At 41.5% G+C, this 20791-nt stretch overlaps 2 protein-coding genes across 3 annotated transcripts in view; both read left to right on the top strand.

Annotated features, from left to right (window-relative positions):
- Nucleotides 1-20791, top strand: part of SHANK2 (SH3 and multiple ankyrin repeat domains 2) — a 324085-nt gene that overhangs the window by 289618 nt on the left and 13676 nt on the right. For both annotated transcript variants that reach the window (XM_027667371.1, XM_027667372.1), the window contains 4 exons: nucleotides 13872-13931; nucleotides 14163-14293; nucleotides 15555-15666; nucleotides 16762-19177. In XM_027667371.1, coding sequence (XP_027523172.1) covers nucleotides 13872-13931; nucleotides 14163-14293; nucleotides 15555-15666; nucleotides 16762-19177 — 2719 coding nt within the window. The remainder of the gene's footprint in view (nucleotides 1-13871; nucleotides 13932-14162; nucleotides 14294-15554; nucleotides 15667-16761; nucleotides 19178-20791) is intronic.
- Nucleotides 1591-13931, top strand: LOC113958828. The gene is made up of 2 exons (XM_027667374.1): nucleotides 1591-4003; nucleotides 8336-13931. The coding sequence occupies exons 1-2, from the start codon at nucleotides 3925-3927 to the stop codon at nucleotides 9193-9195; spliced, it is 939 nt and encodes a 312-aa protein (XP_027523175.1). The 5' UTR covers nucleotides 1591-3924; the 3' UTR covers nucleotides 9196-13931.

Raw genomic sequence — 20791 nt, 5'->3', positions numbered from 1 at the left:
GTTCAAAAATCATTTCTTTATTTCACTGTGGTGGAGTTGATGATGGAGATTTGTCTGCAGGAAAACAATGGGAATACCACCAAAGGAACTTTTACAGCACTCACAGCCTCAACTCCTGTGGTAGTTTCCAGCATCTGCAGTCCTTCTCTGTAGCAAGAAGGTTTTCTGACCTCCACCAGACACTGTGTTTTAGAAGATGAGAGCAAAAGGCATCAGGCTTAATGAAGAATTCTTGAAGGTTGCCCGTGTAAGTAATTGATTCGCGTTACGTATTTGAAATTGTAATAAGACAGTGATGTAGTGATGAGGAAAAGGTTGTCATCAGGTTGTCATTTATCACAAGTAGAAAGCAGTGACTCTGGGTGGAATTTGTGAAGTACATGTATACCAGCCCTTTTTTTTGCTGATGTAGTGAGATTTTACAACTTGGAGTGTAACTTATGGGGAGTCCACAGGAAGAAGGTGTAGCATTAGGGCTGTGGCTACAACATGAGTACTGGTAAAACACTTCGTAAGAGAAAAGTATGGGAAATTGGCAAGTTTCAAAAAGGGAACAGTGCTAACGCTATGTTTTCCACCAGCAAAAGTTTGGCACTTGACTGGCAATGTGCTGATTAACGACTTGTGCCACAGAATCTAAAATTAACAGGTAACTCTTGGAACTAAAAACTTCTTCAAACCAGGGTTTATGTTGCAGGAGGTGGGCAGCTTTAACTAACATTTTGGAAGCTCTGGGAATCCTGAGAGGGTTGGTTGAATCCCTGTGTGGGTGTTCTCATGTACACTAGTATTATTTTGAATTTATCAGCTTGTTCTGGAGTGTGTAGCGCTCTTTCATGATACTTGTTTTTCTTTACTACAGGACAATAATTGAAAAGGTTTTCAAAATCTTTCTGCATCAGCCAAACAAGACAATGGTATAAAAGAAGTTGGAAAAGGAATTGTAAGTGTTACAGAAAATGTGGGGTTTGTAGCATTTGGAAAGAGACGAATTAAATATGTTGACTTATGTGAGTGTTGCTATGCTCAGATATTATCAATTTAATATCTGAGCACATATTCAAAATCATGAAGGCTCGAGGAGCAGTTAAAATTGCATGTGTTTCCCAACATGGCGCAGTTAGGATAGTGAAAAACTCCTTCAACACTTTTAATGTGTTCTCTCTTTTTTTCAGGAGCCAGGGAGATGAAGGACTTATCTCCCTCATCTCAAAACTCCCTTTGCTGCTATTACATTTTTTTTTTGCCTTCAAATGTTCATATACCCATGTTAATTAATTTCTAATATAATTAAAAATAAATGGTTTTAGATAATTCCTCATAGTTCGTTTGGTTTTTCCCCTCGGTGTGGAAGTGTGAGAATAAGTGTAAGACCAGAGAAGGCTGCAAGTGTCTTAAGTCCTCCATTTTCTTTTTGGTTTCTTTCAGTTGGTTGTCTTTCTTTTGTGACTAGGCCAAATTTTCAAATGCTGTCTCTTAAACAGAACATCAAATTGCCTCTTAAATTCCACCTGGCTTGCAGGATAGGAGTGGGTATTGACTATATTCTCTGCTTTGTTTTTGTTCTTGAACAGAAACCACTGTTAGACAATGACCATTCCTCTTTCAAGGTAGGCTGAATTGTAAGGCTTCAGGATTGCAGGTGTATTTTAAATGCCTGTATAATTATTTCATTAATTGATTATACTGTTAAAGAGCTGGTACTTGAAAATTGTATCTCTGAAAGAATTTGAACATATCAGTTTTCTGCCTTCCTTAAAGTTACTTTTCATGGTGTGATTATAATGTGTAAATGTGACTTGTGTGTACTAATGTGAAGCAATTTTCAGCCCTAGAAACACAAATAAGACTTTCTTTCAAGAAAGTTTTGATAGTTCGTTACTTTGATACATACAAATCATTTCCATAAATCACATAATGATATTTACTCAATGTTAAATGATTAATTTTAGTCACTAAACAATTTTTATGTTTTACTGATTTATTTTCTATATTTTCCCTTTTTTATTTTATTTTAGTGTTTTGTAGAGTTTACAGTATCCCAGAGAACAGACAAGTATTTTTACTTAATTTTCACTGAAGGAAAGTTTTTCAAGTGCCTTATATGTTTGACTGTATTGCAAAGCACTTCTGTTATTTCCTCATCAAGCTGACTGCTAAAGTAATATTCTCTGCCTGTTGTTCACAGTGTGGTAAATGTGTGATTTTTGGCATTATGATTTAAGCACAATCCTGCAAATTGTTCCTCTGGGGTGGGGCTGGAAGAAGTTCATTCCAGGTTAAAATGTGGTGGCAAATTTATGAGGAGTAACCTAATTGTTTACATGAAAACTCAGACCATTCCATTTCTGTGTACTTTTAACTATACATTTATATGACATAACTGTAGGCTGAACTTGTTGTTTCTTTCCTCTGAATATGATCATAAACAACAAATTTGGATTTCAACCTTAACCTTTAATATTCTTACTCTGAATCAACGCTTTAGCTAAGCTTAGTCTTTAAATGCTTAGTGGTGTGTTGAAAGCCTCATTATACTTAACCTATTTCTGGTCTTTGATGAATTTTTATACATCTAATCCTATTTTAATAGATCAAAAGAAAGCCATTCATTTTCAGTGGCCACAGCTGATGTATCAGAGATCCAATTTTAACCATCTCCAAATAGGAGTCACCTGTTTTTCCTCAGGAACACTGAAGTTTTACTTATCAGGTGCAGTTGCTTCTATGACAAGTGACATCATCAAAAGATCTTCTATAGTCTGACCAAGCTTTCTTTGGAAATCATTAGGTTCTCATCTTTTGCTGCCACCCCATTAATATTGGAAAGCTGGTCTATGTGCTTCTTTGAAAGCCTTGTCCACATTCCCAGACCTTTCACCCAAATTGTCCTTTACCTAGTTCTCCCACTCACAGACATTCACCCCCAAGTATTTAGAAAGTTACTTCCCAGCTATTGTTTTACAAACTAAGCAGGGCAAGCTCTTTTGCATATATATGGGAAGTGACAAAAACCTAAAAGGAATGCAGTGTAAATAATTGCACCTGCTTGGTTTAGATGCTGCTTTTTTTTTTCAGACTTGGAAACTTAATTACATGTGTAATCACTGCTGGTTTTCATACCAAGATCAAATAGAAGAAATAGAAGAAAATAGAAGAAATTGGGAAAAAATGTTAATCCATAAGATAAAAGCAACACCACAGCCATATTTTTATGCAGTTTAAATGAATCTCTATCCATTTTTAATAGGCACATGTGAAGACTACCCTTTTAGTAACCCATTTTTGCAGATTATGGACAAATTTTAACAGCTGATGAAAGATATTAAACTAAACCGGCAAACTCGTATTTAGGGAAGGCGATGGAACAAAACGTGCACGAGCAGTACCTGACATTAAGGGCCATATACCCAAAGCTGTTGACACCAAGGAAGAATGAATGTCCTGTGTTCCCATCACTTTTCAAAAGGAAAAAAATGCATGTGCCAAATATTTGCCTGTGGTTGACTGCAGATGCTAGACCAGGTGGGTGATACTACAGCACAGAGGTGCACTTGGCATTGTATGAAGTTTTGAATAAAGCACCTGGTACAGTTTCTGTCTGTATCTATCTTAGGTATTTACAAGGCACCTATCACCTTGGTACCTAAGCACTTTGAAAAATGCACCCACCCCAGGAGGCATGATGCAGATACAGACAGAGGCCCAGGTCCAGAGCAGCAGAGGCAGGTCCCAGGAAGCTCTCCAACTGTGTTCCCGCTGTTGTTGAGCTCCTGGCCCACTTGGTGTGGCCAAGGAACATCTCCACCCACCTGTCAGCAGGAAGACGGTGCCCCACCCCTCACGTGCAGCTCCGCTGGTGGGCAATCTGAAAAGGAAAGATAATGGAAAAGGCAACGACCCAGTAGCAGAGGTGAAACAGGAATGGTGGGATTTCAAAAGGAGGGCTTCTTAAAGAGCAGCACATCTCAGGGGAGGGATCAGCTGCCAGTTCAAGTGGCAGGTAAGGCATAACACAGGCATAAGTCCCAAATGTTCTTCAGTGAACAAAAGTTAAAGAAATACTTCTGATGTGTCTAAAGTTTGTGTATATCCAAAGCCCTGCTCTGTTCTTGGCCTCTGACTCAGTCCTCTACCCCTGCAGATGAATCAAGTGTTCAGTTCTGTGTACCTCTACCCAACAATTGCTGCAATATGTCTAATAACCAACATAAAGGACTCTCACTGGTAATGAATGTTGTGGTGCAAAGGAGACAGCATGGTATAGCAGTGCTCCAAAATAATGGACGTATTCATGAACCTAAAGGCTGGAATAAACTTGGCTTCTAGTCACCATATTCAGGGCAGGATCGGGCAGACACAGGCACACATGGAGCTTCTCCTGTGGCCTCCAGGAGCAGTTGCTGATCCACCACATCAGACCAAGCTGTGTATCAGCCCAGGGCAAACACCTGGATAGGGAGCAGCTCCAGACTCTGCTGCAGAAACAGAGAACCTGTCTGCCAGGGCAGAAAGGAAGATAGCCAGGACTGTGATGGAGGTTCACTAGTTGCTATTACAGGGACCACTTTAATACCAGATCTTCTTTTTCTTTAAACACAACAGAATCAGTGAGGTAAAACAAAACAAAACAAAAAAGTCTTCAGAAACCTAAAGTCCCATGGGACTTCAGGAAATAGCTGCATAGTAATCACAGTGATCAACTACTAAAGTTAAAGTTCAGTGAGGTCACTGACTTCCAGAATTTTCGTTCCCTTTAGCCCATATGCATGACCCCTTCTGAGTCCATTACTTGGTCATTTAAGGATTGAAATGGGAGTCATGCCCTGGCAGAGCAACGGACATAAAGTTAGGAACATGAACCTTGGAGACTCCCAGTTTGGTGGCTGCTATCACTAGATATAAACGTAAGCGACCTATTTTGCCTGGATATATCCCTGTGAGCAAAATGCTGCATGTAGGAATGGTGTGAAAGGTGGAAATGACTAAAAAGGTCACAGAATCTGACTTCTTCCTTTTGCTTCGCACCCAAGGCAACTGAGCTTCTTTGTACCCACTCTATTTTAAGCTTTGAAAGGAGAAATATTTTTTTAGAGCAAATTAACAAGCAAGTAAGATCAACAGTGGTGGTGTACAGTTTGATCCATGTTCTCATGGACAGTTTTGACTTGACAATTGTAGTGCCCTGTCTCTTGTTTTTTTGGAAGTCATCCCTTTTCAAAGGAAAGGAGGTAAAGGCAGTTAGTTGAGGTCACTCTGTCAGTCAGCTTCAATCCTTCTGTCAGCAGCTGTTCAAACATAGGACAATTTCTGGCTGATCCAAGTTTTCCAATGCCCCTGGCACACCTTTTCCACAGCACCAGCCTAGGCACAGGTGCAACCATCTGACCAAGATGCACCCTGAACTTCAGGCAATTTTTGGTCATCAAGGAATGGATTTCTTGGGCAGAGACAGACACATTCATCAAGGTGGTGTCAGCCTTCAGGCAGTTTTCCCAAGTTTAACTAGAGGCCATACCTGCAGTGCACCCTCAGTTCCTTGTGCCCCATGTCAATGTTTCACAAAGCTTCCAGAACCCAGAGTTACTAAGAGATGTTGAACACCTTGTTACAAGCAATAACAGTTATGATTATTGCTCCTTTTCATTGCTAGCCAAGTTTACCAACCTAACCTAAAACCTGTGAATGTATTCATTATTCAGAAGTATTCACCAAGAGTTTCCACAATTAACTTTATGCCCAGGGGTTTTCATAGACTCTTTGCGTGTGCCCTTTGTCATTTGTGTTATTGGTCACCCATGCCAGATGCTGTTCTTTCAGCTCAGAAAGGCTGAAAATACTGAACAGGAGGGTAACAACTGATAAATTTTCATAGAGAATAAAGAATTTTGCAAAAATTTACTTTATTATGCTTTTTCAGGGATTTTTTTCTTCACAAGCCTCTGGCAAGTGTGTGAACATGCACAAATAACAAAAGTTTTGTGATCCCTCTGACTCTGAACAAACTAAAGTCAGTGATACCATTTACAGAAATATTCATAAATCAGTGTGGGCTTTGGAGTTTTTTGATTTTGTTTTGCCTCAGTTTTTGACTTTTAGTTTAGTTTGGTTCTGTTGCTTGCCAGTTGTTAGGTGGGCTCTGCTTAGAACACTTGTCAGGTAAATAGAGTTTTCAAATATGGGGAATTTTCAGATGACATGTCAAAAGAAATACCGAGACATTTTGTATGACCAGTGGCTCTACCAGAATGAGTATATATGATCCCTTATCTCCCAGTGATTCCATAGACTTTAACTGAAATGTGTGTTCGCGATGTGTGGTAAAAATAGGTCCCCTGCTTTTTTTGTGCTTTTTTTCATGTGTACTCAAATAGGAAAATGCAGAGATATAATGCATGGTCCTACACTATAGTTGTAAAGAGAGATTTGTTAATGAAGGAATGCCTATGGCTGTATTAGACAAAGTGAGAGAGGAATTGCAAAGGAAGAAACAGTTATTAGTTAGGTTGATATATAGTCACTTTCAAATCTCCATGGAGTGGAAGAGCCAATGATTGCATGACAGTTTGTCCCTAAAATTCATTTTCATAAGGAGCTCATGCCTTTTTACAAATACAATCTCATCTTCACTTTCCATAAAACATGCAACTGGACAGTCCAGCCGGAGGGAATATGAATACTTTGAATGTGAATACTTTGAAGTAGTGAATATGCTAAATGCACAAATAATATCCATTATTTCAGCACTTAAAACTCATCTTTCTATTAAGTCACACAGAATCTCTTTTAGACCAGTATAATATTGGAGGCACTTGCGTGCAGAAATAATGAGTACCACATTATGGTAGACAGGGAGGAGGGATCCTTGGGTCTGTGAGAAGGAGCTTTCATTTTAAACCATATAAAATAATTTTAAAAAAATCGATCAAACCCCCCACCAACTCATAAACAGAACCAAAATTATCCTTTAATATGACCTCAGCAACACCTTGCAGATGTAAGCTTACAGCTTCTGTCGAGGTCTGAAGAGCAGCATACAGAGTATTTCAAAAAGCAGAAATTAATCCTTGAAAAATAACTTTTCTTGAGACTAGGATGCCAGAGAGTAGGTACGACACTGATCTGGCATCCAGACCACTGTAGTGTAAGCAGCACAGCCAGCAATGGTGAGCCACTGCTGCTCAGGACACAATCCTACTCACAACTGCACTTCTGTCACCTATCCCTTGCCTGAGCCTTGGGAATGCAGGGATTTGGGCTACCCTACCACAACATTTTTGCCAGACTGACCCAGATTAATTTCTGATGGCCAAATTGTCCCTCATCAAAAAAAAAAAGCAGACCCATTTTTTTAATCTGAAGCATGGAAAGGGTGAGAGCTGTGGCCACAGTCTCACGTAATCGAGAATAGAGCTGGGCAGATGGTGCTCTACTGTGAGCCAGTGATGGCTGCAGGTGCAAACAGCTGAGCCATTCCTCACCATTTGGGGGGGGGACATTTTATACAGGGGAGGATTTAGAGTAAGCACATCCTCCACCTTAAGGTCTGTAGCCATGCCTCTTTGCACACTGAGTTGCCACAGGGAAGCACTTGCACCCAGGTTTCCACCACATGCCCTCAGGCAAGGGAAGAGGTAGCCAGGGGAGGGCAAAACGCAGTTCATTTCCAGGAGATGATGAGATCCCGGTGAGCAATGCCCTCAGGTAGCGTTTCCGACTGTTTGGAGGAAAAGAGCAAGGAGAATCCTGCAGATGTTGGGGAGGGCATTGCTCGCGGGATAAACCCCATGGACAGGCATCGTCGCGCTGCAGCAGTGACTTGGGAGAGAGCCCACTGGGGGTGGGGGTGACGTGAGACGGCGGACAAAAGTGAAGATAGCCAGCAGTGCCTCAGAGCAACAAAGGGCTGCCCTCAGCCAGTGGTGGAGCACATCTGGCACCCCAGGAAGCTCAATTGGACCCTTGGGCCTGAGCTCGTCCCAGGGATTTCTGACTGGCACCACTGCAGTGCATAGGTGAGCTTTTCGCTAGGTTCACTGACATTTCCTGTCACAGTCATGCTGAGGGGAATTGGTAGTTCCTGCCTTGGGATGCAGCACGGCTGTGTGTGTTCTGGGTACAGGACAGTGTGCATTGGTACCAAAAGTGGTTAATAACTTCAACTTCCACATGCCCAGTGCAGTCACTAAAATTTAGTCCGCCCTTCTGCTTGCCCAAACACATACACTCTTGGCTTCCCAACTGGCTTCTTTCTATGTGTTGTCCAATGCATGTAGATACCTCCATCTGCCTGGCCTCAGATACAGTGGTTGTTGCTCCTCTATTTGATTGCCAGATGTCACTGGGGAGCAAGATGGGGAGGTTCCTGGATCCTCGGGGCAAGCCAGCCATCACAGAGGGAGCTTGCTGTCCACGCCGGCCGAAGAACAGGAATCCTCGGTGCCTGCCTCTGATGAAGACTCACCAGCCAGGACCACAGAGAGCTGGCAGTGGCCACTGTCCTCGTCTGAAACGCACAGCAACGTTGGGGAGGATTTTGAGGGATTTCAGACGCCAGCGCGGACTCCGGAGTGTACCATGGACATACAATCTCCCGGGGATCAGTCACTCAGTAGAACTCCTCAGTTTGAAAGTGACTCTCCTGAGGAGGAGGGAAATGATGAAATGAATGAAGAGCGCTGCGGTGTTGAGCCTGTCCCTAGGGATCGGGGTTGGAGAGGGCAGCCCCAGCTAACAGAGGGAGAGAAGCTGTTGATGGAAACCAACAGTAGGATTGTGCAGCTGCTGGAAAATATCAAGAGGGAGCATGCACAGTCCATGGGCCTCATGTCCCAGTCCATGGGCCGCATGGAGCTGCAGCTGGGCATTGTGGCTACCTCCACAAGAGCCATCCATAACTACCTGTCAGAGATTTTAGCTTTCCTCAAGCAGCCGAGGACGCAGGTCCTTGAAACGCGCATTTCCCAAAGAGCCACCCCCCATGTCGAGTTGACCTGTGCCTCGACATGGACTGGGGAGGACGCAGTGGCATCCTCCACTGTGTGCTTACCTGGGGCCGAGGGGACAGGCGACTCTCGAGACCCGCCACAGGCCACCCTGCCTTGTCGCAGTGGCCGGCTGCAGAGAGCCATAACCGAGAGGGCCTCGCTGCCCATGCCTCCACGCCAGGCAAAAGGGGGAGGGAAGAAAAAATAACCATTCCATAGGGTTTTTAGAGGTTTTTTTTAATGTGCCTGTCCTTTTAATTCTTAGCCATAAGGCCATTTGTGGCAGAGTTTCAACCATTTCCTACATTGGCTAACATTGTATTCTGGCTGACTAGATTAGTCTAACATTTTGTAGTTTATATTTGCACTGTTAACTATGTGTGCTGCTGGTATTTGAAGAACATTTGCCTCTGTTCTTTCACTTTAACTTCATACGAGCATTTTTTTACTCTGTGCCAGGCATTCATTGCTTTTCTTACAAATACAAGTCATTTCTTGAGGCAGCTGTTTTTTGAGTTTTCTTTCTCCATTATCCCATCCCCTCTGAGCAAGCACTCGGGACTTGGTGGTAAGTATAGAGGTCTTCGCAATACTCGCCTCCAAAACTGTGTTCGATCAGTCTTTGCCTGGTGTTTCTGGCATGCCAGCCTGAGGTGTTGGGATCAGCCTGTACCGGATCATGATCATTCTTATCCTCTGTGGGTCTGACCAGCTCAGTTTCTAAGACCCTCGGTGGAGCTAATCCACATGTCTTGGCTATGTCGTACAATAAGTAATGTTGCCAGGATCATACCTCATATTTCTCCTTTAGGGGCTGTATAGTGATGTGCCACCAGATCTATCTAGGCACCTGACTCTCGTTTTCAAAGTTCCTTTCATGATGGATCTGGTGGCTTGATGGGCAGCATTATAATTTTTCCTCTGAGAGAGTCTGGGGATTGGAAACAGGAGTCACTAAGCAATGTGTTCTACGGGGATAAGAGCCATCTCCTGCAACAAATCTATTAGGAGGAGACTGTCCCCTGTAATTATCAGAGATATTAATTATTTAAGAAAAATAGAAAAAAAAAAAAAGAAAAAAAGCAACTTGCCTGGCAGTCAGACCTCTTGAGAATGTAAAAGTCATGACATGCTGTTGGGTACTGTGCTCCTCTGTCTGTGATTAAGAGCTTCTCATCAGAGACGACCTACATCTTGATAAAACACAACTACTTCCTGTGCCTTTAGGCCATCTAATTTTCTGAGGGCTGGCACCCTGAGCAGAGCACGGGGCCCATTGGTAACCCACAGGGTAAATGGAAACGCACTTTGCAATAAATTATTTTACATCTGTTGGTGCTGCCTCTCTCGGGGGAATTTAAATTAGTGGCACTCAAACTGCTATATGCATGCAGAGGCATCAGACTTGGCTTTTCCATGTGGTATCCCTGACAGTTCTCTGAAAGGATGCTGTTACCAGGAGCCCCCTGAGCGGTGGTGACCTGTTCTCACAGGTGTAGTATGGCTCCTATGTTTGACTCTCGACACGCCGTTGTAACTTCTCGGGAACGTTCAGAAGAGTTTATATGGCAAAGCAGTGATGAATGGAAAATACTAGAGAACAACCATAGGCTTAAAAATCCTCTTCTATGATTACAACCAAACTGCGCTCTCTGTCCAGTGAGACATAGACTCTTCTCCCCTGTCTTTCTATGAGGTTATTCAAGATAAAGCAGATCATATTTTGTTATTCTGCCAGTCAGCCACAAATTGCTCCCGTATAAGTGTGTGTGCGTGTGTGCTTGTGGCTGTACTTTGCTAAATGACCGATTTAAGAATGAAATTGCATCTGGCATGGCCAACCTCCAGTGTAGGCTTTTTCCACTACCAAATATTTCTTCCCTTTCACCTCCATCCAGATGAGTTCCTTGTAAAAATGTCATTGGAGGTGGGCTTCTTTGGCCACACTTCACACCAGGTGCCAATTTTTGCATCTATTTTGTGGCTTTTTTTTTTTAAATATCTCTTTTGTCAGAACTATTTGTAAAGTTATCCTCAGAGACTTTCCAACACAAGCTTGTAAGATTTTCCCTCTCACTGGTGCAAGAAATGCATGCTGCAGAGTATTTGAGGTCACAAGGAGGTTGGGAGAGAAGCTAATTAGTAAGCCTGACAAATTATTCCAGTATGTGTGACCTTCTGAACAAGCTGGTTCTGGTGCATAAGTGGTTTGCACACTGGTGCTGTGGATGTGAACAGCCCAGTTCAAAGCACAGGGTTTGTCCCAAAATGTTTACATCTTCTTTCTTTGGGATGAGTTTGAGTGAAGCTAAGTACAACTCAACCAGTCAATTTGGCCTAATTAGGACTTTTGATAATGCAGTGAGAATGTTTTTTATTTTGCACAGTGCTTTCACTTCAGAAGGGTGGTGCAGTTGTGGCCAGATGTTAAGAATTTGACTTACTCTTCAGGACCCGCCATGTAACTGCTACCATTTAGAACCAATCTCGTTCTCATGTGCTGGCTACTTCCATGGCTTCAAATTTTTTTGTTGTAGTCTCAAAACAACAACCTCCGCTCCACCTTTGCTTTCTGACTAAAGGCAGCAGAGCAAAAAGAAGATGTAGCAGTGCTGCAGTTGAAAGTGCCATGCAAGGAAGCACTAAAGAGTTCCTTGCAAAGCAACTTAAGCTTTAACCTGCTCTCCTCTTCCATTTCCAAGTGCTTTAGCTAGACATGGCAAGGCACAAAGCACCACTCCAACAGGAGCAGCCATAGGGTGAGAAGGACTGGGAACCTGTCTACAGACAAGAAACCTGCAATAAACTTACACAAAGCCAAAGGTTTTTTCCACCTGGAAGTAGTAGATGGTATTAAGAATTGGTGCCAACTGATATTTTGCTCAGATCCAACATTAGGATCTGACTTGTATTGTCTAGCAAAATCAGTGCAGTTGGAGGGTATGTATGTTCCATCCCCAACAAATATTTTCATGCTTTTCAAGTGTCTGTCATGGCCTCATCACTCTTTCCCTGTAGCTTTTTGTTGTCTGAATGGGTATATGGTTACATGTGTCTGTTAAAAATAAAGGGGATCAGTTCTTACATGGTATATTTATATTTCTTATGTACAAATTTTGAGTACGTAGTGCTTCAGTTTCCAAAACTTCCTTCTTTCTGTGTCCAAAAGACCAGTTGTTTGGCTTCTGGAATGATAACAAGGGTGGGAGAGCCTTAACAGGAAATCTCTGCCCAGTTGAAGCTCTTGGTGATAGATCCCCTGAGTATGATTCTGCAGTCTGGTCATATTTTTGATGTATAGGTCAAATATTCATGGTTACACCGTTGCTTTCTGATGCCTTTTGCTGAGCAGAAGTGCAGATATTTTTCTTTCACAAGTTCACAGTTTGTATAACGAAGTCATTATGAAATGCGACATGAAATTTGTTTTATTTTTGAATACGTGTGATAATTTTAAGAATTTTTTTCCTTTTCTCCTTCCACTGGATGATTTAAATCCCACAAAAAAAATAAAGCAGACCAATGAAAAGAACTGGATGCTAACTACAATTGAAAAGAAACAGCAACACTACTCTTGTGAGACAGTTTTCAGCAGTGTTCAGTTTGCTGGTCCTGCTCAACCTTTCCTTTCCTGCCTGCTCCCTGACCCTCTGTGACACTGAAATATCCACTTCTAGGACAACCTTCTTCCTAACCCAAAGGCTAAAAGTTTTTCCCTCTCTTTTTCTCCCATTTAAAATACCATCCTTGCATCAGCCAGATCTACTGTTTAGAGGGATCAAAAGCTCTTTTCCTCCTGCCTTATTCCCATCCATATCAATATCCAGGGCCCTGAGTGCGCTGCTCTCCTGTGAGAGGTAAAACTTAAATCCCTAAATCCAATACTTGGCATAGTAACACTGCCAAAAAAAATGGTGGTTTTTTTTTTTTTTTTTTAAATCTGTAGTACCCTAATGAAGTAGCTACCCTTGTTTGCTGAAGCAAATAATCAATTATTAGGGAGATGAATTTAATTGCTGAAAAGTAACATTGCTCTAACTCGCGTTGTGGAAGCCCAGGAGCCAAGCTAAGGTATTCCACTCACATAAACACCACAGGCTATGTAACTAATCCTTACTTTGGTGAAACTTCAAAGGAAAAGACACTAAATTAACATGCTACAGGGAAGCAAATGCCATGGAAGGTGTAGCAAGGAAACCTGTTGGTATGATTCAATTTTGGATTCTAGCACAGATTCAAAACTCAAACTATTCTGGTGGCTTAGACTACTTGTTTAATTTCTCCATGCCTTGGTTTCACAGCAGTAGAAGGGGCAAAAAAATGAACTGTCAGGCAATAATTAGTTGATTATATGGCACTTCGAGGTCTTCAGTCTGAGGGAGTAACCTAGTGTATTAAGTGCTGATGGAGCTTGTTTGTGACCAAAGTTGGAGACGGGGCTAACACCAGCACTCAGCTTTGGAACATTCTGAATAAAGTTCTCCCCATATTTTACCATCATGTCATATAGTAGATCAGAATCCCAAATCCAAATGTTGAAGCTCTCATTCAGACTTGGACTTTGCCTATTTGATCTGTTTCTGACTACAGTTAAATACATTCTCAAGCCATCCAGTTATTAAAATAAAAAAAAAACCCACATATAAAAGTTTAATTTAAACAAATAATGCAGTTAGTAATGCCGGTCTACAAGTCTAAGAGTCTGAATAAATTAGAACGTTATTACTTGAGGAGAATAGGCATAAAAGAGCACTTCTGGAGTACTTGTTATTGTCCAAAATATCACTGAAATTCTGATGACTAAGTACAGTCTGCTTATCTCTATTTGAAACAGTGCTGTACAGATTCATTATTTCTAAAGGTCTTCTTTCCATTTCTATATAGATATTCTCCCTTCACATTTTGAAGGTTTGAAGAAGAGGATTGTTTTTCGAGTCACACTAAGTAAACATTAAATGCATGCAGGCTTAAAACTAAAGCATGCATGTTATGTAGCAGCAATAAAAAGTGCTCGGCTTGCACGACTTATGATGCTCAAGCATTGCCTTGTTAAAATGCCAAAAAAATTTTTCTTTGCATTTTTTTGAAATGTAAATCTCTTCCTTTGACCCTGCAATACTTTTCAGTTTCTTTGGACGAATTATATTTATTTTACTGAACACTTTTATATTACAGATAAGGTGGATGAAATAGTACCAGTTTCCAAGCCATCAAGAATTGCAGACAATGCAACTGTGGACTCGAGAGTGGCAACGATAAAACAGAGGCCTTCTAGTAGATGTTTTCCCTCAGCTACAGATATGAATGTGAGTGGGAGCTATGAAGTGCTGCTTTCATTTCTGGGACTGGTTGGAGGGGGTCTTTTGGCTTTAGATATTTATTTTACTTTTATTATCTTGTAACTTTTAAGGCATGGTCTACTCTGCATTTCTAGTAATAGTTTTGGGACAGAACAGTCTACATACCCCTATAAAACCTTTCTCATTATGTTCTCATATTTATTCTGAGACTATCACACCAACAGCATTGTTCCCTCAGTGTTACTCAAGCAGATGTGAACTTGAGCTGGTGAGAGCCCAGCAAGTTCTGAACTTGAAAGTGTCATTACAACACGAAGCCTAAGTTAAAAAAACATGCTGAAAATCAAGGTATGCTATTTCAGTTTCAGCACCAGAGTTAGTGCAGCCACATCATCCCCACTAATGTGAAAGTTTCTCCTACTGCAGGTTTTTATTGTCCTAATGGCATATATAATACCTCAATTAAATAATGCACAATGATTTGTAAGTGAAAAATTGACATTAATATTATAGCACGTATTAAAAATTAAACTCCAGAACTCTGAAACTGAATTGTTCAGTTGCAGGATTTGCTCTCACAAAACTTTGCATGTGAAAAAATAATTGGTTTTATTGCATATTAGATATATTTTTCCATTACCCATCTCTCTGAAAGAACATCAGTCCTGATGTAACAAGCACTTTCTGTTCGCAGCAGCTCAGGGTGGAAGGAAATTAAAGCTATTCTAAGAGGTAGAGTACAAATAGTTTTGTGATGAGAAGGAGGAACAATTGAGAGCACTGGGATTCAGATGGCATTCCTCAGTTCCCAGCTGAGATGCTGACTCCAGTGTAACCTTGCACAAGACACCTTGAGTCTGTGAAAGACTCCAAGAATAGCTCTGGTCTTCAGAAGTGAAGGGAGATCACACAGAGGGAGCATTAATAGCTACAGGGTGTGTGGTTGGGTTTTTGGAACTGAATGAATTAAAATGCAGTTGCTCATGCTTACAATTTCTTACGGCACTCAAAATGTGCTGGAAACTTTAATATATTGCCTTGTAAATAATTTCAAGGAAATACACTTACAGTTGCTGTCACTTTATATAAATAAAGCCCTTCCCTTTCTGTTCCCCTCCTCCCTAGAATAACACCAATTTTGTTATTTTCCGTAGAAATTCTAAGTAAAAGGGATAGTGGATTAGCAGCTATGACAGAAGAGTTATTTACATGTGAGAGAGACATTCATGCTTTAATGCTTGTGGGGTTTCTGTTTGCTTTTTTGTAGTCCATGTATGAGAGACAGGGTATTGCCGTGATGACACCCACTGTACCAGGGAGTCCTCAAGGTCCGTTTCTGGGTATACCTCGGGGTACAATGAGGAGACAAAAATCTATAGGTAAAATGCTTCTCATGTATAGTTTGCCTGTGCAATAATCATATACTTGTAGTAACTTTACTTCTTTCTTAAAGCATAGTCCTCCAACACCTTTGCCTCAGTGAGTGACTATTTAATTTTTGCACAAAGTTCATGAGAAAAGAAGTTTGCATGTAAAGTAATGTAATTTCCACATTCTGCTTTGATGGCAGTAGGCAACTACGGAATTATAATTTAATTGTTTTCTTTAGAATGTTGCCTCTAACAAGTTAAAAAAAAGATCAGTACAAGCCCTTTGCAAAGCATTGGGGCAAAACGTTATCCCTTTTTTCTTTGTTATTGAGGTAAAAGTACTGTAATGCTGTGTAGTTTACAAAGCAATCCTTTTGATCAAACAGACTAAAATTCTCCTTTTTTTCATATCAAATTACGGCAATAGATGGTTTTACAATAAAGAAAGGAAGAACAGACCCAAACAGACCAAATTTGGGGTTGCTTTTTTCTTGGTAGTAGTCTTAGTAGTGATTTTTGTCAATTTAGAAACAGATTATGTTGATGTAAAGTTAGCATCCAAATTACCCCAGTATTACCTGGTTTATTTGTGTTAAAAGCTGCATTTGTAATAATATAATCTCATCCTTTGTAAGGAAACATTATGATTTTTGTCCCCAATAGGATCTTCACAGTCCCCTTGCTAAATTCCAAATGCATCTTAAAAATTCATTAGGTTTCCAAGTTGCATTATTATATGCATTTTATAGAGTGTTAGAGCAAGGCAGAAGCTACTCTTCTGCACAGAACGTCTTCCCTCTTCAGTAATTTTCATAGAAAATGTGCTTCTCTACAGCTACCTTGATGATACATAAGCCCCAAACATTTGCCTACACATCAGTGATCAGTTTAATTAAAACTTTTCAATTCTGGCATATGGAAGTCCAACAGAAAGAATTCCTATGTAGGAATCAACCAAAAGATCTCCTTTTGAATTTTGCAAATGCCTTGTGTCATGGGAAATGCACCCCAGCATTTTGGTTTGGATACAGAAATAATACAGTAATAATGCAGAGGGATCCCAGCAGAAGACAGTGTTTTAAATATACTTCCTGATTTTTTTAGGAATAACAGAGGAAGAACGACAGTTTCTGGCTCCTCCTATGCTGAAGTTTACCAGAAGTCTCTCAATGCCTGACACCTCTGAAGATATCCCACCACCACCACAGTCCTTACCTCCTTCACCACCACCACCTTCTCCCTCTCTGTACAACTCCCCCAAATCCCTGACAACAAGGAGCTATGGAACTATTAAACCTCCATTTAACCAGAATTCAGGTGCAAAAATTTCCTTAGTTAGGCCTGAGAGCGTGGGAACAATGATAAGGGACAAAGGGATCTATTACAGACGAGAACTGGACCGATACTCTCTGGACTCAGAAGACCTGTACAGTCGAAGTGCTGCATCTCAGGCAAATTTCAGGAACAAGAGGGGTCAGATGCCAGAAAATCCATATTCTGAGGTTGGGAAGATTGCAAGCAAAGCAGTTTACGTGCCGGCCAAACCAGCGAGGCGGAAGGGGATGCTGGTGAAACAATCCAACGTTGAGGACAGTCCAGAAAAGACCTGCTCTATTCCAATTCCAACAATCATTGTGAAAGAGCCATCCACCAGTAGCAGTGGGAAAAGCAGCCAAGGGAGCAGCATGGAGATCGATCCTCAGTCTTCAGAGCAACCAGGGCAGCTCCGACCCGATGACAGCTTGGGTGTCAGCAGTCCGTTCGCAGCAGCCATTGCAGGGGCAGTGAGGGACAGGGAAAAGAGGCTGGAAGCAAGGAGGAATTCTCCAGCCTTCCTTTCCACAGACCTGGGAGATGAGGATGTTGGGCTAACCCCGCCAACACCACGCATGAGGCAATCTAAGTTCACCGATGAAGCAATGTTCAGTAGCGAGGATGGTTTCAGACAGCTCATGTCGCCATCGCCTATTCCTGCACCCAGAGAGCCTGAAAGTCTCTTTAATAGCAGTGAGCCCAGCAATCAGAGTGACTCAAGGACATTAAATGCTTCATCCAAAATAAAAGGTACTGACAATAGTGCAGTGGCAGCCAAGTCCACGAACGCATCCAGCCTGGAGAGTTACGTGCACCCAGTCACAGGGAAGCTGTTGGATCCAAACTCACCACTAGCCCTCGCGCTCTCTGCCAGGGACAGAGCCATGAAAGAACAAACACAGCAGATTCCAGGCAAAGGAGATGCTGTCAAAACAGACCTTAACAAACCGCTTTACATCGATACAAAGCTGAGACCCAACATGGAAACAACTTTTCCTGTTACTGGCACTGTCACGAGGCAAAACACCCGTGGCTTGTTGAGAAGGCAGGAGACTGAGAACAAGTATGAAACAGATGCAGGGAAAGAAAAGAAAGCTGAGGAGAAGAAGAACATGTTGATAAACATTGTGGATACCTCACAGCAGAAGTCAGCTGGCTTGTTGATGGTTCATACCGTGGACGTAGTGAAGTCAGACGATATGCCTGAAGATGAGGAGGAAAAGGAAGCTGAGATGGAGCCAAGTCCTGAAAACTCCCCGCCAGAGAGGGTAGAGGGGAGCAAGGAAGTGGAAGAAAGTGAGCTGAACGCACCTGCTGCACCTGAGCCACTGGCATCTCCCTGCAAAACCATCGTGGCAGCAAGCTCTGTCGACGACCCCATCATCCTGCCCTTCCGCATCCCCCCACCACCCTTGGCATCGGTGGATATTGATGAAGAGTTTATGTTCACTGAGCCATTGCCCCCTCCCTTGGAGTTTGCCAACAGCTTTGATATCCCCGACGACCGCGCGGCTCCTGGCTCAGCTCTGACAGACCTGATCACGCAGAGGAAGAATGGCACACCCTTGCCTGCACCATTTCCCCCCAGCCAGCCAACAAATTCCCTAGACAGCAAAAAGCAAGTGGGTCTTTCAAACTGTTTGCCTGCCTCCTTTCTACCACCCCCTGACAGCTTTGATAACGTCACTGACTCTGGGATTGAGGAGGTAGACAGCCGAAGTAGTAGTGACCATCACTTAGAGACAACCAGCACTATCTCAACGGTGTCCAGCATCTCTACCTTATCCTCAGAAGGGGGGGAGAATGTGGATACTTGTACAGTCTATGCAGATGGGCAAACATTTCTGGTGGACAAACCCCCAGTACCTCCTAAGCCAAAAATGAAGCCCATAATCAACAAAAGCAATGCACTTTACAAGGACGCGCTGATCGAGGAGACTGTGGACAGCTTTGTGATCCCTCCTCCCGCTCCGCCCCCGCCTCCCATCAGTGCCCAGCCCAGCATGGCTAAAGTTGTCCCCCAAAGGACATCCAAGCTATGGGGGGATGTGCCGGAGGTGAAAAGCCCGATTCTCTCAGGCCCCAAGGCTAATGTTATTAGTGAATTGAACTCAATACTCCAGCAAATGAACAGAGAGAAATCCTCAAAGCCAGGGGAGGGATTAGAGTCACCGACTGGAACAAAAACTGCAAGTCTCAGTACAAGGTAAAAGTAATTAACCAAATAATTTCCTGATAAAGGCTTGATATTTTTGCCAAACCCTCACTAACTTCCCCTGTAAATCATGTAGATTAAAGAAGAGTGTACTCTGTTCTATGTATTTGCTTAATGAATAGTCTATGTCAGACAGGAATTTCTTACACTGTCAATATTTGTGTAGCCTATGCCATAGGACAGGAGCTTTCTCTGTCTTCTCCAACTTTAAAGTCAGTTTGCACAAACCTTTCAGTCATTTTGATGTGAGTCACTTGGATTTCTTTTTAAGCAGTATTTTTCTCTTTAATTTTTTTTCTTTTAAAATGTGGTGATAATTTATTTTTCCTTTAGTCTCATAAGATATTTTGGCTTCAAACAGGTAAAACATGGTTTTGCTTAGGGTTCCTTCACATTCACTGTGTGGTGCCATTTGATTCATGCTCATAATCCACTTTACCATAAAGCATAAAGCTATTATAGAAAATTACTCATTGAAATCACTGTAAGGTGTTCATGTTATTACTAAAAAGTTAATTTAGCATCTCTGCCACTTAGTATTAGGGGTTTTAAGTTCTGCCTTTTTCTGGTTAGTGAATAGTCCCTGATGTTCACAGGTTGAAGGAGGTGTCCCTGACAGGGCACTGCAAAACATTCATGTATAAGTGGTTTCCAAAAGGTACTTAAGTGATAAGTTACAGAAGCCAGACACCACTGGGGGACATAGTCTCATGAAATCCAGTCACAAAAAAAAAAAAGTAAATTTTATTAGAATTATTCTGCTGGTTAATAAATAAGTCAGCCTTTGAAAAGCTGCTATACTTTGCATATATGAAGATAATTTGATTTTTAAGGGAAGGGTGGCTCTGTTGATTGCAAATGATTGCTCATTCAGAAAACAGTGTGATCAACAGCCTCAGCCTCAGGTATTCATATTGGTTCCTGCAAGATGGAAGTCATCAAACTGGTGACAGGGGGGTAATACAATTTTTAGAATGAAGGAATGGAAATAAAACACTGAAATTCTGGAATTCTTTTCGGTGGCACTTGACTAATTGGAGCAGAAACTGAGTTGGCTGTACAGGAAAAACCTTCATACATGAAAAAAAATACTATTTTTGTTAGACATTGATCATGTGGCCTAGTAACCATGGCAGTGTTGCATCAAGGGTTGGACTTGATCTCAGAGGTCTTTTCCAACCTGGCTGATTCTATGATTCTATGATTCTGTGTTTCTTGTTAAGTGCCATGACCATGTTGCCTTTAGCTTCATGTGTATAATATTATTTATTATCTTTTAATTTTAAGATTATAGGTATTTCCAGATTACAGTGGAGATCTGTACCATCCCTATTTTATTAGAAAATAACTGAAGCTACCAACTACAATGTACTGTAAAAATATCAAAGTATTGTCATTACTGAGAGGAAAATGAAAAGTAGAAGTAAATATACATTTTTTTGAGAAAAGGTGTTTAAAAATTACAAAGACTAGAAAAAAATTAAAAACTATACTACTTCATTGGAGGAAAGCAAACTATTACATAAGTAAGAGTAGCCCCATATGTTACATTTTAGAGAAAGATCTGACTTAAAAAAAATCAAAAAGCTCAAGGACAGAAAAGCA

This window comes from Corapipo altera, unplaced genomic scaffold (genome assembly GCF_003945725.1).
Source record: "Corapipo altera isolate COAL_440 unplaced genomic scaffold, ASM394572v1 114, whole genome shotgun sequence".
NCBI lineage: Eukaryota > Metazoa > Chordata > Aves > Passeriformes > Pipridae > Corapipo > Corapipo altera.
The sequence above is the reverse complement of the archived record's forward strand: the minus strand, read 5'-3'. Positions and strand labels throughout refer to the sequence as shown.

Coding starts and splice junctions, on each gene's coding strand:
- LOC113958828 (XM_027667374.1), top strand. CDS start 3,925: ATGGTGGGATTTCAAAAGGAGGGCTTCTTAAAGAGCAGCACATCTCAG. Junction 4,004..8,335: donor GCTGCCAGTTCAAGTGGCAG/GTAAGGCATAAC, acceptor TTTGATTGCCAG/ATGTCACTGGGGAGCAAGAT.